Source organism: Labrus bergylta, chromosome 6 (genome assembly GCF_963930695.1).
Source record: "Labrus bergylta chromosome 6, fLabBer1.1, whole genome shotgun sequence".
Classification (NCBI taxonomy): Eukaryota; Metazoa; Chordata; class Actinopteri; order Labriformes; family Labridae; genus Labrus; species Labrus bergylta.
The window spans coordinates 18,639,661-18,665,477 of NC_089200.1; the positions used below are offsets into that span (position 1 = coordinate 18,639,661).

Genomic DNA, 25,817 nt, shown 5'->3' on the forward strand with positions numbered 1-25,817 from the left:
TACTTTCAGAGTATGGAATAACATCTGTTTGACAGCTTTGCACAGACTGAATAAAGATTTTTGGTTTTAAGTCTGGTCACATGTTTAACTGTTTTGCATGTCAAAGGTTGGTTTAGAAAAGCAGGTCAAAAGGCCCTGCTTGTGGCCCCTCATACAGTAGATGCAAAGATCTTCATCATTATCGGATTTAAAGTCCTGGAAAGAAATACCGTGAGTGTATACAGGAATAACTATTCAAAAGAAAACAGTAAAATACATGTAGAAATAGTTTGACAGCCGTTATTAAATTATCTGAACTTACCATCTGACATTTGATGTTTATTCTGAACATGGCTGACGATTTGTAGATTGTTCGCCTTACAAAAGAAACTGTAGGTAGAAGAATCAGTTCAGTGTCAGGTGATCCTTAAAGCTCCTTTGAGGAACTTGTGGCTTGCATCAATTTTGGCGCCCCCCTGTGGATAAAGCAGTACCGCTAATCTCTTCTTGGATATTGTGCTTAATGTGAAAATAGTTTTCTGATTTAAAAAAAAAAAAAAGACCCTGCAAGTCACTCACTGTGACTCACTTCGTCTGACACCCACCCTTATACGCCCTGCAGTGGTTATAGGTGTAAAAAAAATGATCAAGCTTGTCTCTAACGGTCATTTTTGTCATTTGTTCTCAATTAGAGGCATCGATATTAATGTCGGTCAGTTTTTTTTACTGAAGCTGAAAACTGCTCAGAGATTTTCTAACATAATTATTACCATGCAAAATGGGTGAATGGAACTTTATGAAGCTTAATGAACTCAAGAACGCCTGAACTTAGCTTTGATGCAGTCTAATGAGTTGTAGTGTTACACAAATAGCTAATTATTTATAACCATTTTTTTTTTTAAAGTTAAAAAAAAAAACAAGGAGCGAAAGTTATATAATAGTCAAATTACTATAATTAAGTAGTGTTTTGGGGTACTTGTACTTCTATGAGTATATTTTCAAGTCTTTATGTTTACTCTTTACATGATGTCATCTACTTGGTCACTTGGAAAATCTAAATAAGGTAGCCTTCTAAGTAACATTTGAATTAAAGGTCTAGTGTGTAATATTCTTGAGAATCTGCTGGCAGAGATGGAATATAGTATTTCTGAGACTTATTTTATTTGTTTGAAGAAGTGACTGTGACCAATGAACAGAACAGCACAGGTCGCCCAATTTAGACTGAAGGTTTGGAAAAGCAGAACCCTCTTTTATTGAATGTCTGCTGTTCTTACATTAACAAAATAAGTAACTAATACTCTAACTAACTAATAGTTTTTAAGAAGACGGTTTCCTACATTTACTTGAGTATTTCCTTACACCAGTACTTTTACTTATTTATGTATTTGTTTATTTGACTTTGACATTCAGTAACATTGGTGCTGTGACATTTAAATACACACAAGCCCCACAGGCACTACTCTTAGTGTTTTTAGCAAAATGCTAATTTGAAACACCTGTCCACAGGGAAGCTTTTAGAAATAACAGATAGAAATAAAGAAAAAGAAAAAGAAGAAAATGAAAACAGTTCAGTTATAAATACAGTGCATTTGAGTAAAGTTAGTAATGTAACAGTAGCCTACAGTAGGTTTACTTGAGCAGATGTTCAGCACTCTTTACACTTCTGCAAACAACGAGAAAGTTCTACAGAGAAGAAAGAAAGTAAATTTGCGATAAGACTTACCTAAATTATGATATCAGTCTGATGTGTTTGGTTACCTCTTTTGGTGTCTATGTGTAAAAAGAAGGGTCAGCTTTTTCCAAGTTTGTTGATTTTTATCCCTATATGTTTTGGGGAAAGTAGAGTTGATACCTTGGACATATTACAAATTAGTCATCCAAAAAATGTTTGTTTTCAAAGTTATTGGAAAAAAACTATCTGTCTAAGACATCATGGTGTCATGAAAAACACGCCTTCTACAAATGTAATAGTGGCCTAGTCCTAACGATGGAGGAGGAGGAGGAGGCTATAGGGTGTGCCATACTTATGTTTTTCCACAAGGTGGGGCTTTTCACCAGGAATTATAGGCCGGGACCACCCTGAGAGACTTCTCAACCTAAAGCAACAGGCACATGCTGTTAAAACAGCCCCTCAAACAAGTCAAAAAGCAGCTTTTACTACGATAACCACCATGACCAGGAGCGTATTTCGATTATTAGCCTATTTAGAATACTATTTTAAGATCATCTTGATTGTAGGACATAAACGAAGGAGAAGTTGATGGTTTCATGTGACCTTCATGTCACCCCTGGAATTCCTTTGACTTTGCCGAAATGTGTGCTTTTAAATGATCTTACAGTTTTCTAGTTACACTGTCACCTAATTGGGCCTTTCCTTTTTTGGAAATCCACTTTTTTGGTTGTTTCATTTTTTTTTTAATTATAAACTATCTGTATTGTGTAGCCTAGGTGGTTAGTGTGCCTGCAGGCGTAATTGTGTCCACCGTCCTTTTCTCTGCTGTTCACACGCACAAAACACATTACACACAGCCAAAAAAAAAAAACACACAATAGGAGCCAGGTTGCAGCCATAGCAACGGCCCCGGTGCGCTGTTATCCTTAAAGTGGTGTGGATGGAGAGGAGAGGGTTGACGCTGCTGCTCTGAACTCTACATCCCTTCCTCCTCCTCCTCCGCCGCCGCCGCCGCCGCCCAGTCTCGCCAGGTCCAAGGTACGGGAGTGTCCGTATGTGCGTCTGGCTGTGATGGACGAGGCGGATGACGGTGAGGAGGAGCCCAAATTCCTGCGCCCTCGACTAGCACCTCAAGTAAGCGAGGATGGGAGCAGCGGAACCACGATGAAGAAATTAACGACAGTAGGCGGAGCCGCGTCCATTGCGCGCAAAAACTCCAACAACAATGAGCTGTGGCTCCTGCGAGGCGAGGACTCCGCACCTGTCAGTGGCAGTGGCATCAGAGCCTGTGCTCTGTTGTGCCAGAGGGCTGCTGCTGACGGCTCACAGTCTGGGGACTCAGTGTCAGAGGCGGGCGTGAGGGGAGAAAGAGCCATCGGTATGATATGCAACAAAAACGGAGATTGTAGAAGGGACCCGACCAGCTCAGGGAGCCTCTCCTCCCTGATCTCAAAGCAGGAAAGGCAGACATATGGAGGAGTAGAAGACGAAGACTGTAAGGGGCAGGCTGCAGTCATGGATGGCTCCATCACTTCGGCTGGGTCCTTGACTCAGGGGCCCGGGGCCGAGGTCAAGAGTGCGGCAGCGATGGAGAAAAAGGACTCCAGAGTTTCCTTCTCCAACACCCCGGCTAGTAAAGGACAGACTCCGAGCCAACACTCGAGAAACTCCGTGACATTCTCCAAAGCTGACGATGGTTCTCAGATTGTGCCGGACGATGGAGACTCCAGGGGGAATCAGACGTACATGCAGCGGCAGTTCAGCTCCATGCTTCAGCCTGGAGTGAACAAGTTCTCCCTGCGCATGTTTGGCAGTCAGAAGGCAGTGGAGAAAGAACAAGAGCGCGTGAAGTCAGCGGGTAACTGGATCATACACCCATACAGCGACTTCAGGTATGAGTCAAACTGAGTGAAGTTCATAAACTTCGCTATGGATATACTGACACAAACATACACATTTTTAGATATGACTAAAAACAGATGGGAAATAGAATTATCAGGAATGAATCCGTGATCAGAAAATTATGAAGACTGAAAGTTATTATTCACGCAAAATAAGTTCAACTTGCCCTCTTTGAGGCTGACAACAATAATTGCAGGAAATAAGGAAGTCTATTCCTTATATTACAGATTTTTGTGACACATTTGTTTATAGAACCAACTGATTCCACATTTAGTCTCCATTTCAAATCTGGTTGAACTCTTTGCCTACACTTTCTAATCTATACACAGCTGCCACACAGATGTGCATTAGAGGCAACTGACCTGCACAAACGCTTTGGTTCTTGAGCTTTTAACATGATGTTAAATTGGAAAAGTTAGATTTTTGGAATGGGAATGTGTCTGAAAATCTGTTTCAGCACCAAGGAGAGCTCATTTTACCATCTTAGTATGCGTGAAAAAACATATTCCTCCATTTTGCTCTTAACTTTTTTGCTCTGAAAACATTATTTGATCAAATGTTATTTATTCTGTTAAAGGGTAATTATGTCAGGGGGCATTCAAGACTAAACAATAGCACATTTTTTGAGTTGGGTCATGACTCGGCGTCGCTTCAATAATTTCGTCCCACTAACTTCAAGTTGATGGGACAGCAGCATAACTATGGTATGATAGATCCATGTCACATTTTGATGAATTGTTTGGTCATCAAAATGTAAGGTATATCACATGTCTTATATATCTTACGTATTTTTTCTTCAGCTGTTGTGATACATATCTGCAGCATAATCGTCACCTGTGAAAAGCTAAAACAGAGTACATTTAAAAATATTGCTTTCGTGATGAATGATTCAATAAAACATAGTCTATAAATAATGTTTGGTTTAGTGACTAATGCTGCACTGCTTGCCAATCAAAGCAACATCATATAAAGGCTGTTCATGCACCAATGGAATCAACTATGACTCAGTTACACAGAACTATAGCTGTGATAAGTGCTGACATTTACTCTGTCAGAGGTTTTGTGTTATGGGTGCTACTGCCTGTTGTTCTTCTTGGGAGCTTATCTTTCCTGTAGTATCTCTGTCTCTCTGCTTGTCATTGGCTTGACTTTGGCTTGAATCGGGGGTATAGTTTACATCACCAGGAGAAGATACAGTGTATAAAATGAAAAATCAGGATTTTCTTTAGGGATCAGAGCTTAAATAGATCCCTGCTCAGTCTCTAACTCCCTTCTCCCTGCTGATTTCCCCCCCATCAGGTTCTACTGGGACTTCAGCATGCTCATGTTTATGGTGGGCAACCTGATCATCATCCCTGTGGGCATCACCTTCTTCAAGGACGAGACCACCACACCCTGGATCATCTTCAACGTGGTCTCTGACACCTTTTTCCTCATGGACCTGGTGCTGAACTTCAGGACTGGCATTGTGTTCGAGGACAACACAGAGATCATCCTGGACCCTGAGAAGATTAAGAAGAAGTACCTGAAGACCTGGTTCGTGGTGGACTTTGTCTCCTCCATACCTGTGGATTATATCTTCCTCATTGTGGAGAAGGGCATCGACTCAGAGGTGTACAAGACGGCCCGAGCGCTCCGCATCGTCCGCTTCACTAAGATCCTCAGTCTGCTGCGACTGCTGAGGCTGTCCAGACTCATCCGCTACATCCACCAATGGGAGGAGGTAGGCTGGGATTCAACATTTGTAATTCAATGAAAGGAGGCAGTAATTAATCTTTGCTGTTTGTATGTGGTGAGCATATCGGCAAGAAACACATACAAACAAACCATGTGTAAGCAGTAGATGGAAAGAAATACAAGAGGGGAAAACCTTATCATATGCAGGTTACCTATCAAAAGAAGATGTTAGGCTAATCTAAGCCGTCTAAATCTTCTACAACTGTAATCTGACTGATATGGATGAATCACCCTATACCAAAATGAAAATGCCTGCAACAATATTATTTAACAATATTGTTAAATCTTAAACAGTTCAATGAAAAATGATACATTGATTCACTTGTACACAATCTGTACAATTCAACAACTAATTTTTTTGAAATGGGGAGGCTATACTTTTGGACTAAATCTCACTAAACCCAATTTTTATATCAATAACAAATAATTCAAGATAGTTAAATAAAACCTGATTTAAACTTTTATTTTGTTTGATCATGTTGCTTCTTGGTTGTAAGGTCCCACATCGAGATGTTTAAATGGCAAATTGGAGCAGCCTTTATTTACAGCAGATCAAAGGCTTCAGGGCTTTATCGACTATTGCCTGTGTTCAGTAGAAGCCAGACGAGGTTGGGATATAAGAACAGTTTACTCAAACGTTTTGAACTGTTTTCCATACAAAACTAGTCTAAGTCTATTATTAGCACATCTGCAAGCTCCACCACTTTGTATCCGTTTGTCAAACCTGTATCATCATTAAACCCACTGAGCATCTATTAGACTCTTTAAGGTAAGAGGTAAAACATACACTTCTGAAAGTCAGAGATAACTTGTCACGGATGTATAATATCAATGCTTTTCCAAAAAAAATGTCATGTACATGACATGTTTTCATTTATAATTGTAAGGGAAACTTTCTGTTCACAAGCAGGAAACTTTACTGGTTTGTGTGTCTGATCCAGCTTGTAATTTCTTGTTCATGAGTCTGATCTAAACTTTACTGGGTTCTTTCTTAGCCTATGCTCTACCTTTATGCAAAGTTTCATGAAAATCAGGCCAGGCGTTTTCCCCTTAATCCTGCAGCAGAAAAAAAATCAGACATTTGCACAGACCAAACACATAACCTCTTTGGCAGCGGTAAAAAGAGAATCTACACTGACTGTGCTCTAATTAATAAAACAATAATTTGATTCCAGTGCAGTGGTTTATAATCACTATGCAAGTAATTCTGTTTGTACATCAAAACAATGCGCTGCATAATTACCTCCTGACACACAGAAAAGAAGGTTTACCATGTTGTATAACAATGAGCCTGATAGCTGGATAATAGCTCGTCACAGCACAGTGTGCTGATGTAGTTAAGAATTCATGAAACATTCATTTGTGCTCATCAGTGGGAAAATGAAAAGGGATTTTCCAGGGAAACGAACGCAACCACCAGGGGCACTCACTGACTTTTTTTTCTTTTTACAACAAGAAATTCACTTTCCTCATTTTTATTTTTATTTTTTTTCCAATGTGGCTTTTCAACCACTCAAAACATCTAACAGCTGGAAATGGATGCTGACAGGCTGGCTAACTCAAGTACACTGCTTTCTGATGACATTACACATCAGGAAATAAGATTTGTCTATAGATAGCTGCACCATCCGTCATATCCTTATGTGCCACACAAACACAATTAACCCTCATCTGCTGTGTGCATGGGCTCGTGTACACAAACGGAGGATCCCTATTTGGGCCAACCCAGCATCTATGAATAAAACGTGTGTTTCCGAGCTCTGAAAATAACCAGCACTCTTCTGATTACAGAGTGGTAATTTGAGCCTGACGGGAGCCCTGATTACTGAGAAACACTCACAACTGAATGCTCTTTTGCTCCGACTCAGCCCTGCCCCAATCAGCTTAGTCCTGAGCTCTGCTCTGCTCAGCGCGATCCAAACACGGCTGGCTGTGTTTCACCTCTGCCTGGCTCACCTCGGCTCGGCTCAGCTCAGCTCAGCTAAGCTTGCTTCAGAGGGGGTTTCCTATAAGATCATCTTAGTGTTGTGATGATTTTACTGTTTAGCTTAGCTGTAGGCGAAGAAGAGACTGCTTTAGAAAAACTCTTATAATTAAAAAGGAATGCCCTATATGTAGTTTTGATGTGATCTTTGGATATATTTGTGTGTGTGTTGTGTGCAGAGATAAGCATGGTCAGGAATAACCAGAGCAATTTCCTGAGGCAGGAAGCTTCTATCAAGGCTCTCCACTTGCCCAGAGGATGCCTTCTACCTGAGCTACACAATGATGGTGAATTGATGGAGTCCATGTTTATCAGTGGAGATTGGTAGTGGGGATTAAACTCATCAGGTTCAATAGTTTCCCCCAAATAACTTTATTCAAATTGTCCAGATCACAGAGTAATTATCCATGTGCAGCAGAGAATAGAAAGTAGTCTATCTGTGGGTTTCAGGCTGTGAGTGGTGGTCTCTGTAATGTTGTTGACCCACATTGCGGTGTGACAGTGACACACGGCCAGGTGCTGTTCCGGTGTCGGGGGGAACATTAGTCCGGGAGCCTCATTAATCATGATTGGGATGTTTCTTTATCACAGGGCAGGGCCTCACGGTGTATTTACCATTCAACCTCTCCAAATTAGCGAAGGCCATTAGCCGTTACAGAAGATACTAAAAATAGTGTAGCGAATAGTATTTTTAGCATTTATAGCCTTAGTTTTGCTCTACCAAAGCTCCTATATTTACAGATCTAGAAGAACTTTAAATTGATGTTTATTTTGTACCTCCTGTGGAGTAAGGGGTACGCCTTACAGTTTGTTTTTGCTGGATTGTAACCTGAACATGCATAAAAAGTTTTTTCAACAAAAAAATCTCATCCTGCTTTCTTTTAACAGTCAAGAGTGTGACTGAAGCTTTAAAAATGGAACATGTACAAATAAAAGAAAGGCAGCTTTGGGCAGCGAAATAGATAATCTCATTCCTGATGGTCTTCTTTGCTTTTCTAAGTCTTAAAGAAGAGGCATCAATATTCATTTCATTCTGTTTCAAAAGTAACTCAAAACTCCTCACAGGAGCTCTTAAGAAGAAACCTCAGAAAGCTGTGTGTCACAGTTGCTCATTGGTCTTATACAGCAAATATAGCATTAGGAGATATCGGAAGTAAAAACACAAATAACAAAGTTAAGCAACATGTACGAAAAAATTACGCATTGATAATTTAGAACAATGTAATCCAGATAAGCATCAGACAGTTTTGCACAGAGTAAGAGTGCATTAAGTGTGTTGGTCAGGTTTGGATGGAGGAATATGTTGCACTGGTTGGCTTTGTTTTGGAACTGAAATTAACAAGGGACACTGGCACCCAAGGGTTCTGTAGGAGGCACAGTTTGATATTCAAGAGAGCGCTGGATTTATGGCAGCGAGGTCTCTGAGGTGACGGGATGAGTCACCGCAAGTCCCAACTTGGCTGCTCCTAAAAAACTGTAAATTCACAACAGAGTATGCTTGTTCACGTCTCCAGACACACACTCGCAGTATCTGGCCTAGTTCATATGCAGGACGATTCTGAAGTCTCAAGTGAGAAAGAAGCTTTTTTAAATAAAAGAAACCATCAAATTGGCTCATAAAAGTGCTTCCAGTATTCATGAGTATCTATATATAATATTCATATATGTGCAGCATCTGGCCTACTTCCCGTGTAAGCCAGTTTGATGTCCCTAGTGAGCGGTTAGCGTTTGCATGCAGTTTAGCGAAGCCTCCAGTTGGCCCAGCTAAACAAGGATTACCCACCAATGCACACATGCATGTTAATGTACCCTCATACTCAGACACAGAGTGATAACAAGGCCTCACCATCAGCCAGCATGACCACAGTGTGCGTTTAGTGTACGAGGCTGTCACCACACAAATGAGACGTCTTACCTGAGAGGAGTAAGCCTTATGAGCAGAAAAGAAAGGTCTGCCCGTTCTTTTGATTTACGCTTTGATTGAGCTTGATCATGAATGAGTGCAGACCAAAGAGTATGCTTGTTCATTTGTTTCCCATCTCAGCCTGACACATTAATAGAAAAATGGAGAAGTGACAGACAGCACACCTTACAAAACCCTCACTTACCTACTGATTAAGATAAGATAAGATAACACTTTATTGTCTGTTTGCACGGAAATTAGTCTTACATTACAAGCTCAGATAGCCTTGCATCCCGATCAAATCACACCCAAAAGACAGAACGTAAAAACAGCTCAAGTTACATTTAAAATCACAGTGAGGAATCACAGTGCATACCTCATGTTGTCATACTGTTATGTATCTGTCTGTATTTGTGTACCTGAGTGTTAACAGTACATATCCATCAACATTACTTTTTCCATTAATATGTTATGATCTCGTTTTTCCTTCACAATTCTTACTCTGTGATAAATTCCGACTTTTGCAATGTTCATATTGTAACAAGGATCAAATTGTGATTCATTCAGCAGCCCTATCTGTTACTCTCATGGTTCACTTTGTTTAAATTCTCTTTTATTTTCATTTCCAGACACAGCAGACAGATGTTTTTTTTTTTCAAAAGTTCTAGAAACCCTCCATTTACTGTCTGCCTAGCATCAAAGCACACACAAACAAAGCAAACAAGCAGCTAACAACAAAAATAGAGCTTTAAAAATGTGAATACTGGAAATAATTAACCAGGTGTCCAGAAACAAAACTCTAAATTCATGTTAATGCTGCTAATCTATAAATAGACCACAGTGAGCTATGCTAACAGAACGTCAAAATCAAACTTAAAAACATGGCAATATGTGAATGTTGTATCTGCAATTTAATTGTGTTTAAATTGCTAATAAAAACATTGCTGGAAGAGAATGTTAGCCAAACTACAGCGTCTCAGTGACAGTGAAGAATGCATTAGGAGACTTATATTGTTGGCATGCCGTTTGACACATGAAGAAATAAAATGTCACTTTGAATTATTGATGAAGCTCAGAATGAGTTCTTCCTGCAATGTACAACTCAACTACTTGATTTTTTTGTTATTAATAAATTTAAAATACAGAGTGAAACATGTTTTCTGTTAATTACGCTTAACTTAGCAGATCACTGAAATCCCCCTTTGTGTGATATCTATCAAAACATATTCAACATTTTCAGAAGAAGTAGAAAACTGCTTTTTATTCCGCTCACACATCTATCTCTGTTTTTTTTCTTCTTCCTCCTGTCTCCCTCGGTCTGCCCATCTCCTCTCCTCCTGACAGATCTTCCACATGACCTATGACTTGGCCAGTGCTGTGATGCGAATTTTCAACCTGATTGGTATGATGCTGCTGCTGTGTCACTGGGATGGCTGTCTTCAGTTCCTCGTTCCCATGCTGCAGGACTTCCCCTCTGACTGCTGGGTCTCCCTCAACAAGATGGTGGTAAGCAAAATCTGCGGTGTGTGTGTGTGTGTGTGTGTGTGTGTGTTTGTGAATGTGTGTGTTTATGAATGTGAGTTGGTTGAGATTGAAGTGTTTTTTTTTTAAAGTCATTTCATATGTCAGGCAGAAAAATGACTGCAAAAACAGAGTACAAAATGTATCCCCCATGGAGAGAAAAAGGTGTGTTATTTGCAGTTCGGGGAATAGAATTTATTTAAGGTTGAGGCTTCACACACACACACACACAGACGGACACACACACACCCACACTGGACCATCCTCAATTAAACTCTCTCTAGTTAAACCCAGGAGACATGCAAGTGTACAGAAAGCAGAAATGAGGGATAAAAAATGAGCCATTTTCTGCTCATTCAAAGCAGCACTTCATGTGGTCTCTTCTTTTACCATCTCTCTCTCCCTCTCTCTCTCTCTCTCTCTCTCTCCTTTACTTCTCCTCTCAGATGTCCTTCATTTTCTCTACCTGGCTGGCAGCTTATGGCCATGTGCTGATTGGCAGACTATTACAACAAATATTTTTAACACATGCTGGCATGAAAGTTATACTCTCTAGAGAACAAGTTGTGCAACACTTGAGCTCCATGAAAAACAATTATGTAACCAGACCGTTCATGAAAACTCTTTATTAAAGGTGTGTTAATTTCTCTTGAAACTTTTGACCAACTCACTTGATCAGTCAACCTCTTGAAGCCTAATAGTTCCCTTCAAATGCCTCCCTGAAGCAGATTTTGAACTAGAAAATAATAGCTCATGGAACTCCTGCATAAGATAATGCCCCAGTTCGGCCACCGCATTCAAAATGTCTGGATCCACCCCTGATTCGAAGTGCAACAAATACAAAACTATATATGACATTATTAAAAGAGAATAATCATGGTTACTGAACTAGCCTGGAAATGTTTTATTTATCATTGAATGATTGTGCAGGTGCGCAGGTACACAGATAAGGATTTAAAGTAAGTTCACATCAGCGTTATCTGGCCTTTTAAAGTAACCTAGTAGGTCCCAAAAGATGTCAGTGGATGACTGTTACTTAATGTCGTAGCATCGAAAGGTGCACTGCAAATCATTTTAAACTATTTCCTGAACATCACTTTACTGTTGTTCGGGAAGATGAGCAGACAAGATAAATTCTCCCTCATGCCTCCTCTTGTGAGCTGTCTGACACTGTTGTTGCTCAGAAATAAGAGCTGTTTTTTTTCTTTCAGTTTTTTGCAAGATGATCGGTGACATTGATGCCTGCCATACACTCCTGAAGACACTCTGTTTTAGTTTTCTCAGGAACAGATGGATCACACACCCACTGACCCTGTGAGACAACACTGTTGTTTCTCCTGTCCCACCCCTCTTTCTCATTTTATCCCTGGCCATATTTTTCTGTCTCTCTCCCCCTCTTAACACACACATGCACACACGCTTGCGCGCACACACTCTCCTCTATCTCCGTCAAGGCCAGTGATAAAAGAGCTACCGCTTACGTATGTTAAAAGAACAATATCCCAGCACACTGTAGTCATACTCTGTCACAAGTAAGAGTCATTTACATTTAACTTAAGTGAGCAGAAGAGTTAGCATAAAAATGCCTCCAGTACCCAAATTTAGCTGATAAGTCCCTTTTAGAACAGTAAAATACCATTGGATTTGATGTGCTTTACTTAAATGTTAGCGCTGATCTCATCAGCTCTTGTCTGACATTGATATAGCTCCCGAGAGCAACAGCCAATTTTTCAGGGCTTCTAGTGTAGCAGGAGGTTACGCCAAAAATCAATCGAAACTATCCAGGCCAGGACTCAGTCATCAATGTTCGCAGTCCAACTCACAACTTGAGAAGAGAGTTAAGTTGGGGCTGAGAGGCAATGTCAAAACCATGAATGTTATATGCAAACATCTGGTTATGTAGAGATCAGCTAAATAGTCATCATAGCTAATATGTCCAGGATTGCATCACAGTCCATGCATTCTGTCTCTTTTGCTCACTAAATGGACGGTTCTTCTGCTTGAAGCCAATGGCCACAGAAACTCTAGTGGAAGATACCACTTAGACTTGTTTGATCAGTAATATAAATGACTTTATCAAAGTACAAATACTTCTAAACTGCAGAGGAGTAAAGGAGAAAATCTGTTACTGTTGAGTCCTGGTGGAGGCTATCGAATATTGCATCATCACTTTTATCTATAATTCAATTCAATTCAATTTATTTGTATAGCGTCAACTCATAACAAGTGTTATCTCAAGACACTTTACAAAAAGCAGGTAAAATACCTTACTCTTTGTCTGTTAACATTACAAAAGAGCAGGTAAAAAGACCTTACTTATTGTTATGTTACAAAAAGCAGGTAAAAGACCTTACTTATTGCTATATTACAAAGACAAGGAGTCTAATAAAGTATTTACAATAGTTAAAAACTTAAATTACACTCATAGCTGCACCTTAAGTTACAGGAGACCAGAACCAGTCGAGTCCTGATGACCTGCAGACACAAGCCCTCGAGTCAAACAACCTTCAGTTTAAAAAAAAATAATGTCCTCAGAACGAGGGTTAAAAAACAAAAACAGTTAAAGGAGCTGTGCTGTTAGTGCTGCTAGACAAGGAGATAGACGGGATTCACTTTGACTGATAAAATGCCTTATTTTGGATAGTACTCCACTTGTATCCTGTCAGACTTCTGGAGTTATGCTCTCAGCATCCTGCAATCTTCATTGTAGAAAAATTAATCCAATGCAGAAATGCAAAAAAATGCAGTTATTTGTTGTCCAATTGAGTCTGGCTCTAAAGCCAAGGAATCCCCACTAGGTTGTTGTTAAAAGTGTGTGCATCATTTTTTCTGAGCGAGATGCCACAGTGCCACCCCATGTGGGTGTGGCAGCCTGGTGTTCTGTGCTGTGCTCCCTGTCTCAGGGTAATCAAGGTCAGAGATCCTCTTCAGAGCTGCTGTAAATGAGAGACACAGCGTTAAATGATCCCTCTCCTCATGCTTCTCCTCCAGCTGACTGGCTCTCTGCCTGCGCTAGAAATTTACTGGACTCCAACCTACCTTTCCTGTATGTCATCCATGCACTTAGGATATGGATCTGCAACCAGATAAAGAAACAACACGTGATTTATCCGCAGATGGTACTCTCATCTTGCATATGCTTGTCTGTCCATATAAAATAGTAAATAATCCAAACATAGGCTGTTTTCAACTCTTTTGCTTCCTGTAATGCATTCAGCGTCATGCTTTAAAGCACTCTCTACTCTTCAAAACAAAATGTGTGACTTGTAAAACGCATGCATGCAGCAGACAGTGATTTCAACTTAAGGCTGAATAATCATGCTTCTACAGTAGAGTGATCAAGAAAACAAATCATTGTTTCTGTTTTTGTGTGGGTTTTTCTTTCATGGATGACAGGTATTTTTTCCCATCTACCTCAGCCTGATTGGATTTTGGATTAATAAAGTTAAAAAAAAAAAAAAGCTTTTCTCTCTCATCCTCTCAACTTTACTACCGTTAGTCTGAGCTTTGGTCATGTAAGTTTAGGTAGATAAATGACATTTTACAGTTGGAAAGAAATGCCTTCATTGTGATAGTACACTACTTTTTCTTGTATCCATGCATGTGTACTGAACTGTGCATGTTAACACAGATGCTTTTCATGAACCCCCCCACCCCCCCCCCCACCACCCCCGCTCTGAAGGTTAATAGAGAAATTCTTAATTCATTCAATTACGGAAGTGATCTAAATGACGGGCAGGCCTGCCAGAGCCAAGAGTAATAGATTGTTATTGAGTGAGATATGTGTTTGAAGGTGTGGGTGTGTTTGTGAATGAGTGGCAATTGCCCTTTATGATCCAACAGCTTGTTTCAATACTAATTGGAAACATGTGCTAACAACGTGTAACACACCATTAATATATTCAATTCACAGATTTGGACTAGACGTCACAGTTACATCACGGCAGTTGTGCGGGCATTGTAGTGGCAGAAAAGCTGCGAAAGCAAGTGGCGCACAGAGAAGCTGTACTTAAAGTGATTTACATGGTTCTAACATACATTGATCAATCAATTTAACAAGAGTTACACTACCCCATCCATAAAATTGCCATCAGTACAGTATGTATTTTTTTAACTGGTTTATGATAGCCCCATCTATGTCCTTTCCGCAGACAACTCTTGTAAAGCTATACATGTCAAAGTGTCTAAATGTAGCCATCTACAAGCTAAATGGTTTTCTGCTAATAGCTAACTGAACATATTTTGAAGGAGATTAGTATAAAATATTTATAACAAACATCTGGTTAGAGCGATCCTGTTCCTCAAAAACTGTTATGTCCTCTGTACAATACAGCTATAGTGGATTGAACCAACAATTAAACCTGTTATTTATCTATTAGATAACTGGGAATTTGTGTCTTTACATTGCTATGCTTCTGTTGTACTAATTATGATTAAGAGGATTCTATTTCACGTCCAACAAAGTCGACTGAAAACTCACAGGTGCCAGCTCGGTCAAGTATCCATAAACCAGACTGATGAAAATTCAACATTTAGATCTGTACACTAAGCCTACAATGTCTAAAACACTATCGATTCACTATATTTGCTGGATCAGATTTTTCACTGTCTCTTTATAATTTATTAGATGTTCAATTCAAGAGAAAGAAGAGAAAAAGTGATTGTAACTTACTTCAAGATGCTGCTACAGTTTTAAATCACTTCCATCTATTTAAAAGAAACAAATATGAGCCAAACAATATCTTTTAAAAGGCTGCCAATCATATAAAAAGAAAAAAATAGCATAATTACTCATTTTGAGTAAAAGCTAGAGAAGTACTTTAGGGAAATTTCTGGTGGACGGATAAGAATCCTTTTGGAGGTGACGTGAAACGTCCAGTTGCCTTCGGATCAAGCTTTGAATCGTGCAGCAAAACATTCAACCAAGTAGTCTATTATTTTTAGTTCAACACATCCTCCAACTTAAGTTAATGTATCAGTTCTCCTCTAACCAAGCAGACAATTTCAACCAATGCTAACAGGTGGAGGTAACTTTAAATGTCAGTTTTCTTATTTGATATTGTAAAGACCTTCCATCAAACCCCAAGCCATCTTGTAACGCTCTATTTGGTTTTAAATAATGAAAACAAACACACGAACCCTCTGCTTCTAAATAATACATCTTAACATTGCTAACGATAGCTTTTTATATATGTAAGTGTCAGTGACATGTCAGTCCTTTCAAGCAATCCATACCCCCAATGTTAGTTTGAAATGTTCAGAGGCAGACAGAACCATGTCAAAAAGACTTACAGTAGCATGACTGACTAACACACAGATAGACACACGTCCAAACACGAAACACACACACCCCATTCTATGCTTACGTAGTCATGAATCATAATTGTCCTATACTCCCTTTGTGTTCCTAGCTAAATGTATTATGTACAATTAGCCATCACCCTCACAACCCAGTGAAGAGCGATTGCAGATAAAATGAACACAACAGCTAATTTCATTTCTTTCCTCTATCTCCCCCCCTCACACTGGGTGGTATCTCTGTAGAATGAGTTTATTCTGTTACTTTAAAGGCTGTCATTTTTAATAGAAAGTGGCAGCTGTACACTGTGTCTTTTTTAATCAGCTAATATCTCAAACTTAAACACATCAAGTTACAGCCGGTCAGGATGTGACTGTCTCTGGGGGTCCAAGAAAACGTACCAAAAAAAACAAACATGCGTATCTGCTTTCTAGCAAAGCGTTGACGTAAATTAAAAGATTATCCACTTATTTGCCCTAATAAAGCTCTGAAAGGAGCTGGTGAGCTTGGTTTAGCAATAGAAACAGGAAGAATCAGCTAGCTTGGCAACCAATGATTCTGTTATGTTAATCTCCCTGGCTATGATTCAACCTAGTTTTGGATAAAAACTGTTGCAAATGTTAGTGTTTCTGTCTGTTACAGAGTGAGACAGACACATGAAGCCATGTGTAAGACAGTCTTTATTCTCTGCCTGAGCTTTGGGCCTCCTACTCCCTCCAGCAGTTTACCCATCCGAAATGTGGCCGTCATGCTAATAGCTTACTGGAGGGATTCAGCTCCAGGTCTGTTAACCACCCGGGGCAGCGGGGATGAGGTGCAGTCTGAGGCTGGAGAGTTATTAAATGTTCTCTTAGGGTTTGTTGGAAATATGGAAATGTCTTAAGGGCTGGGAATGATAGTGAAACAAGGACTGCATTAACTAGGCTACGGCGAATGGAAATGGACAAAGCAGAAGAGAAAGAGTTCATAATCTTAAGAGGCTTCAATCAGTCTTCATATTATTCTGTCTTTTCTCAAAGATTACGAGGTCCAGCTTATCTACTTAAACAAATACAGACAACAGATCCAGCCGACAGCTCAAAACGGAAATGAAAACGAAAAGCCAGCCTCGTGCAGCAGGAAAACAATAAAACTAAAGCGGTGGTGTCAGTCTGTGTGCCTTTAAACTCTCAATCTTGATTCTCGCTCTTGATGTGAACAACTTCAAAACACACATTTTTCAAACATTTAATAGCAGCCTGTTTTGACCAGCATGTCCTCTTTCACCTCCTCTAAATAAACAACTAAATCTGAATCTCAAATGAAATGCGAATAACCCTGGAAAAAATACAAATGAGTTGCAACCAGTCAATCAGTGACTGAAACAGCACTCATCCCAGAGAGGGACAAGAGTGTCAGATGATACAGACTCGCACACACACACAGTGGTAAACTCTGGACAGTGTGTGAACCACAGCTGCTTAAGGGGAGGATGTGAGGTTCAGCCGCCTGTGGAGGACTTACTGATGAGTCGAACACAGGAGAATTAGGGTTGACTGCGTTTGTGAGCACCAATCAAAGGCAGACAGGAGGAGGCAGATGTACAGGCCCCTCATTAAACACAAGATTTTTTTCCCCCTTCCCCTTCTGCTCTGCCAAGACGAGGCTAGCCTGCTTAGTGATGATGAGGCGCTCTGCCAAACCCCGAAACAATCACCAGACACAGAGCTGTATATACTTCACCAGGAATATCTAACTCTTTTGCCCTCTTATTCATAATTAACTCACTTTCACCTCTTCTGACAATCTCCAACTTCTTCAAATTTTCTTTGCAGTGTGCTTCAACAGTTCCCCTTTAGCAGAGGTCATCAGGTCAATATTACCGTGGCATAAAGGAAAAATACTGAAGAGGAACTCGTCTAGATGGACAGAATAACTTTAGATTAAGAAATGAACCCCGGTTCTCTGAAACATGAGTGAGGTATCTCACTATGGGACACGCCCCTCGCGCTGTCCCCAGAAGCAATATTATATTACGCCAGTCTTGACTGGCAGTCTGTTCTCCAGAGGAGGGACTTCCTCCTCTTATAAAAGCACGACGTAACTTCAGTTCTTCAGTCTTGGCAAACACACCTCTTCCTCGCTCCAGGCAAGGAGGGTGGTCTGGTGAGATACCTTACTCATGTTTCAGAGAACCGGGGTTAATTTCTTAACCTAAACTTCTCTTTCAACATTTGTTTCGGTATCTCACTATGGGATATAGAGACTCCCGTATTGCCAGACAGGCTTACCTCGAAGACCGGTAAAGATAGTTAAACAAGCATATTATGCGCGCTTACGCTCAGCACTGAATGAGACAGTGTGTCCCAAGGGGCAGTCAAGTTTCTAGACACTGGCCTAAGGCGTCGCGCTCCTTTCATAAATTGAAATATGAGAGGATGTTGACCTACCGTTTTATCACCAAAGCCTATGTGACAAGCCGATATTGCGGCTAAATACACTTTGACAGTGGAGAAGGCCAAGCCCTTATCCAGCAGCTACTGACGGAATGTCAAAACATCCGACAACGAACTCTGGAAGGCAACCCCCGGCTTTTACGCACCAGTCATCAAACACACGCTATTTGCCATCATAAGCACAAGATGTAGATGATGCTCTGGCGCCATGAATAGTTGCAATTACGCTTTGCGGAAGCCCTGTAGCAGTTAAATTTAACCTTCCACGGGCCAAGCTCACAGAGCCATGCGCTCTGGGGAGGGATGGAAGATCTCTCCGCGTGCCTGTGACAGGAGATCCCTGCGGAAAGGCAGAGGCCACGGAGGTCCCCAAAGCATTTGAAATATCTCCGCTATTTGTTCTAACAGTGTTTCCCCGCCCAGCGGGGAGGTACCAGAGTCAGAGAGAGACCCCATTCCTGCACTCTGGCGAGAGTAGGAGTGACCAGCTCTAATGGGGGAAAAGCGTATAGGAGAACATGCAGCCACTCGTGCGCTAAAGCATCCAGTCCCATTGGAGCATGATGACCGGTCAGGGAATAAAACAGCGGGCACTGAGTGTTTTCCTCTGATGCAAAGAGGTTTATCTCCGCTCGACCGTACATCGTCCATATCTGAGCCACCACTTTGCTGTGGAGCTTCCAGTCCTTGTAGCAAGGGTTGCCTCTGGACATTAGATCCGCACCTCTGTTCAATATTCCTGGCACATGGGTAGCTCTCAGAGACAACAGGCGAGAGCTGCTCCACATAATCAGTCTGCGTGCTAATGTGTGCAGATGACGTGAGTGCAGTCCCCCTTGTCTGTTTATATACGCCGTCCTGACCAACACATTCTGCCCTCTTCGAAGGGGCAGAAAATGTTTCACAGCCAGAAAGACAGCCTGGAGTTCCAGGTAGTTTATATGAAACATCTGCATCTGTGAGCTACATATAGCGTTCACAATCCTGCCCCCATGAGCGGCTCCCCAGCCCGTACGGGAGGCATCCGTGGTAACAACTTTTCTTGTTAGGATCGTTCCCATGGAAACGCCTGTAGTCAGAAAAGCCAAGGAGATCGACACTTGGCGATGGCAGTGGTGCGTGGGGTTCAATCTTAGTGACGCAACCCACTGCTGAAATGGTCTCATGTATAGGCAGGCGAGAGAGATGACAGTTAGTGCCGACGCCATCAATCCCAGCAGCCTGAGACAAAGTTTGAATTTTAGCATTGCCCCTCTGTGAAAAAGTGACAGACAAGCCTGAAAGGCTTTCACCCTTTCCATATATATCCCCCTAACAGAAAGTATCTAAGATTTGCTTTCCGTGTCATAACGTACGGATACCGGGTGCTCCCATTCGGACTTTCTCTGAGCCCGCGGGTATTCGTAAAATGTATCGAGGCGGCAATTGCACCCCTGAAGGAAAAGGGAATGCGCCTCGCAACATACATAGACGACTGGCTTCTGGCGGCACAGTCTCCCCGTCAGATTCAGGTACAGATCAGACTGCTCACGTCACATCTGGCAGCCCTGGGTTTTACAATAAACCGGGAAAAGAGTGTTTTGTCCCCAACTCAAAACATCACATTCATAGGCTTGTCGCTGGACTCAGCTACACTAAAAGCACGCCTATCCGTGGATATGGAAATAGGCGTCCTTTAGATCTATTGAAGCAAACCAGTCTCTATGACGCACAAAGCGCATTAGAGCTGTGTGCGTCAGCATCCTGAACTTGTACTTCCTCATGTACTTGTTCAGAGCGCGCAGATCTAATATCAGCTGCAGACCTCCCCCCTTTTTCGGAACCAGAAAATACCTCAAATAGAAGCTGTTCTGACACTGTTTTAACGGTACTTTCTGAATAGCCCCCTTGTTTAGCAGAGAGGCAATTTCCTCCTGCAAAACTTGAGCTTTTTCTCCCGGTGCAGACAACTGCAGTATCACTTCTTCTTTGCCCCCAGAGTGACAGGGGCGCTCACCTGGTCCCTTGGCGTCACACTGGTAGCGAAAGGCTTCCCTTTAGCTCAGGCGGTTTGCTCTGGCTTCGGCCGCTTGTCTGAGGATGAGGCTGACGTTTGGGAATGCGATAAGCTGGTCTCGCTACTGCCGTGCTACAGGAATTTGGGAGGGTGGCACTTTTCTGGGGAGACACAGCTGCAGTGCTTCACCCTCCTTTTTCTTTTCCTCGCACCGTTTCTGCATCGTGGCTACCGCTGGGCAAAATAAGCCTTTCGGGTCCACAGGCACATCGAGAAGCTGGGTCTTCTCCTTGTGAGAGAGGCTGGACAGGTTGAGCCATCTCGCTCTCTCCTGAGAGACCATCAGAGCCATAGCTCTCCCGGAGGTCTGTACAGCGCACCTGTGAAGACGCAGGCAGAGGTCCGTAATCATGCACAGTTCATCCCACACTGCCGGGGTAGGTGAGGTTGCCATGTCGTCCTCTAACTCCGCCTGGTAGGCTAATAGACGACGACGATGTGTTCAGGGCCCTCACCGACATTGCCACTGCCTTATAGCCTTTCTCAGTCAGTGATTGGAAACAATTGGCTTTAGAAGGCAGGGAGGGGCTCGCAGAGGTCATGGTGGACTTCTGTGAAGGGTGGAGGTGAGATGCTAACAGAGGCTAAGGGACTCTTCTCCGGAGTCGGAGTATCTATCCTCAACGTCTTCCCGCTCTGCCCTCTGGCTTGCTTCGAGATCGTCGGGGTCGGCTAACGGGGCTACTGCGTCGAGCTGCTCACCCCAGCTAGCGGTAGTGTCCAGAGGGATGGCATCACCCTGGGAGCTCTCTGAAATCTCCTGATGTGGTGGCGTGGATACCCCCATCATAGGATCCTCAGTCAACAGGCTAGCTTGGCGTGCTAGCCTGCGTCGGTGAGTTTTCAGTGAAAAACGAGCACAATGTTCACAAGTAGCCTGGGGTGTCAATGCATCCTGGGCGTTTTGCAGCCCGAGGTACACACTACATACAGAGTGGGTGTCTGTCCGGGCTATCTTGTTACCACATGTTCACAACTTGGCCGGCAGCTCGCCTTTTTTCAATGGTGAGAAAAAGTTTAAGCACCGAGTCTGGAATGCTCCGTCAATAAAAGCTGAGAAGCGAGAAGCAGTTAGTGTGGTGGCTAACTGTGATAGTTAGTATGGTGGCTATCTGTGGTAGCTAGTATGGTGGCTAACTGTGGTAGCTAGTATGGTGGCTAACTGTGGCAGCTACTGTTTGGGAACAGACCAGCTACTGGCTCAGTTGACTTGTGCAGCTTAAAGATAGCATTCAGCGACCGAGGGGTTAAATCGCTCTGTGAACAGTTTTAGCTAGCCTGTCAGCTACACCTGCCATCTGAGAGGTTGCTTCTAGGAATGAGAAGAGGTTTAAGATTGAAGAAGTGACGTTACGTCGTGCTTTTATAAGAGGAGGAAGTCCCTCCTCTGGAGAGCAGACGTCCCGTCTGTCTGCCAGTCAAGACTGGCGTAATGTAATATTGCTTCTGGGGACAGCGCGAGTGGCGTGTCCCATAGTGAGATACCAAAACAAATGTCGAAAGAGAACCTTGATTTACCTACTGAATATTGTTTGCCATTATTATTTTTTTTTAAATGTGTCTGCTTGCTCCTTCTCCCTTCTGTCTCTCCCTACAGAACGACTCGTGGAGTGAGCTCTACTCCTTTGCCCTGTTCAAGGCCATGAGCCACATGCTATGCATTGGATATGGAAGACAAGCCCCAGAGAGCATGTCGGACATCTGGCTGACCATGCTCAGTATGATTGTCGGAGCCACCTGCTACGCCATGTTCATCGGCCATGCAACTGCACTCATCCAGTCTCTGGACTCCTCCAGACGGCAATACCAAGAAAAGGTGAGGATCTATCCTGAGTTCATTTAGGGACATTTATTGCTTCAATGAAGCAGTTAACTGAAACTTAAGACTTATACTTCTGCTTTGAACCTATACACCTTATACAAGCATATACGCAGGTTTGCATAGCCCTGTAGCTACGGAGAAGCCTACGTACATAGCTCAATGTGCACCTCCTCAAAAATGTAACTACGCATCAAAACGACTGATTAGACTGCTGGATAGCATCGTATTTGCTGCATTTAAAATATTTCTGCTATCGGCACTTTTTTCAAATTCTGCAGAAGGGAGAATGCTACAATACAGTATAATCAACTGCTGCTCAATATTCATCAGCTCCAACTCCAACATATTATGTCGGTTTCAGTCACCATGGTTTCATGTACACAAACAATCCGAGAATTTGGCAAAATTGAAAACTGGCTATATAACAACCAAAGAAATCGGACTGCCAACCAGCGTTTGTAGGCAGAGTTTTGCAGAGCTATGCAGACACACCAACAAACAAGTATGTAATACTCATGATGGCGCAGGCCACTAAGTTATGGTGTACATTCGACGCAGATGTATGCACCAGGCTTCGGGGGGGGGGGGGGGGGGGCTGGGGTTCTCGCTACCAAGACAACAATCCCTCTCTGTAAACTTTAAGTTGTATATTCTGTGTGTGCTGGATCAGGCTTCCTGAAAAGAGATACTGCTGATTATTGGCCATAATTTTTTGAAAATAGGGCGGACCAATACTGTTGTACTGTTTGAGTACACTAGTACACAGGCTACTGTTAGCTGATAGAGAAAGATTGATTGTTTTACTGGAGTCTATTTTTGGATCACTGGTGAAATACACCAAAGGGGATAGCCAGAGGCTTACCTTACTCACACCCAGGTGGCCTCTCTGTCTAGCGCCTGGCAAGATGCCATGAAGAGATTTAATCACCAGTGCTTGTCCTCTGAAACAGTGTGGATAAGGTTATCAGATTTGATATAAACAGAGGAGGTTTGCACTTTTGATTCCAACACTCTTTGATAGGAACAGCATCTGTTCCATTAGTTCAATATTCATGGCTACAGCTCGCTGGGCCTCAGCCTGTTTGTCATCTGCGTAAAACAGCAGATCAAAGCTTCTGGTGTCTGCAGGCCAGGGAGGGAGCACGCTCCTGCTTTATAAGGTCAGGGTGTCAGCGGTGCTTTTGTTTTGTTAGCTTCCTTAGATCCTGGCTGATGTGGACATGTCTTATGCTATCTATCACTCGAACACATGCATGCAGACACGCACATACACATCAGAGTGATCAGTCAAGCTTTGTTGTTTATTTGGAGCCTCTGGCCAATGTTCAGAACAAAGGCTTATCAGGTTCTCATCAAACTGTTTTCTACATTAGCATGACGTGTTCTTCTTATTTTTGCTCTTGTGAGTCTTGTGGCTCGGTTGTGCATCATGATTGAGAGATCATTTTAGTGATTCATTTTGAGGTCATGATGACAATAAAATTCCATATTAATGATGTGGCATTTAAAACAGACCAACTCTCCTGTGGGAGAAGTTGTGGTGCTATTTAAAAAGTAATGAACCAACTGTATTGATGTACCATATTCACGAGCATGGTAAAAGCAGCAGGGGATGTGCCAGTATAACCAATAGATCGGGGATACACCAACCATATTCACCAAGTATCCTGAATTCTTCATATATCTGGGTATGGTGGATGTGTGCAAGCAACATCTTGATGTTATGTGACTCCAGTTTCACCTCAGTGTTGAAGTGGTTGATTGGCTTTTCCAATTGTTTAAAAACATTGGGAATTTGAAAGAACAAAAAAAGAAGCCGGGGTAATCCATGCAGTGATGATGCTTTTCAGTCAGCAGCCTCAGATCTGCAGACTACCCTGCATACATATCTCTAATTCAGCACCATCTTTGAATATATCAGAAGATTAACTCTCAGGGGTGCTTTGAAACAATCAGTGTTTTCTATTTTTAGCCCATGTATGGTGTTTTATATTCTGTACTGTTTTGTTTTTCGTAAAATTATTTTTACCATTATACGGAGTCCAAAGGTAAAAAACAAAATCAAGACATCAACTTCTGTGCAAAAGTCAATATCTTGTGTGCACAAGATATTAACTTGTGCATAATTAATATATTGTCCATACCATTATATTTCCTGTAAATAACTTTTTTTTTTTTACTTTGAATGGTTTATTGTTATCTTTATCATTTATCCTGCAAAAAGGGTGTGAAGTGAATTTGTCTTTTTTTTTTCCAGAAAGTGCAGCTTGTAATGTGCAGTGAATCTATCCTGGAGTCTGTTCTGTGTCAGTAATGTGTAGCTGCACTCTGTCACTATGGGCTCATTCTCTTCCTCTTTCATGATGCAAACTCATAAAATAATAAACACAGGGGCAACACAACTTATCCAATATGCCGTCCTGCTCCGGTGCCTCCTGACTGTTTGTTCTTCATTAACCACTGAACTTGCAGTTCACAATAAGTCATGTCATCAGATAACAGGCTACAGAGCTATGGCTGGAAGTCGCCTCTGGTACAAAACAGATTCTTTGTTTGAGATAGTGTAAATGTTATAGACAGCATGGACTGGTGGTGACATAAGACAGAGTAAACAGTTTGTATCAGCGTTAGGACAGAAGTGTCATAATAGCTCACACATTCAGCATCTTCCCCCGGCTGCACAGACTTTAGAGAGTTCTGGAGGTAAAGCATGCTGGTACTTATTCTGCTCTTTGAGGATGAGTCGCTCTGTGTTTCATAGGCAATTGGAGAAACGGATCACAATCGATCTGTGATCTGTCTGGATCAACCTCTATTATTTGACCATAATGTGATCTGCAGATCGATTGAGAATTCATCATCACGGTGCAAAATAAATGTTCTGCCCCTGTACAGCATTTAAAAGGATAGTTTGAAAATTGGAGATATAGTCCCTTAATGCATGCATACTCTATATCTGGTATTTAGTTTTGGGCAACATGCTCCATACATTTCTGTATGGAGATGCATTGCGATTCAGTGTGCTGTTAAAATGCACAGTTATGTCATGGCTAAGTTAAGGAGAAGAAATGTTGTATTATAAAGGTTTTTTTTTTTCATTACACAAATCTGTGATATTATCTGGACCTTGAGGTTTGTGCTCTGTTACTGCTAACATGGTACATTGTTGATGGTCTCGTTTGACTTTTTGGTTTTGGTCGATGTTCACTCGATATCTACAAATGGTATGTTACTATAGTAAAAGCTCAGGGGACTGGGGCCTTCATAACGTGTTTCTCTACAACACTCCTCCATTCTACATCCCTCCATCCCTCTTCGGCTACATCTGTCCATTTGCCCTTGACTGTTGGGCAATACACCATCTGCCAGTGGATACTGAACATGGACTGAGGGCATTAGCCATTATGTAACTGTGCTCCTGTAACACCTCCTCCATCACTTCCTCCCCCACTAAATCAATAGAGTGAGTGTCTGCGAGGAGGGAGATGTGACCCCATGAGGCTTTTT

At 41.9% G+C, this 25,817-nt stretch overlaps 1 protein-coding gene across 1 annotated transcript in view; it reads left to right on the forward strand.

Moving 5' to 3' along the window:
* The first annotated feature begins 2,382 nt into the window (after positions 1 to 2,382).
* hcn2b (hyperpolarization activated cyclic nucleotide-gated potassium channel 2b) overlaps positions 2,383 to 25,817 on the forward strand; it is a 47,195-nt gene continuing 23,760 nt past the window's right edge. Inside the window, exons 1-4 of the mRNA XM_065955911.1 lie at positions 2,383 to 3,543; positions 4,853 to 5,276; positions 10,522 to 10,683; positions 22,086 to 22,304. Coding sequence (XP_065811983.1) covers positions 2,723 to 3,543; positions 4,853 to 5,276; positions 10,522 to 10,683; positions 22,086 to 22,304 — 1,626 coding nt within the window. The 5' untranslated portion in view covers positions 2,383 to 2,722. The remainder of the gene's footprint in view (positions 3,544 to 4,852; positions 5,277 to 10,521; positions 10,684 to 22,085; positions 22,305 to 25,817) is intronic.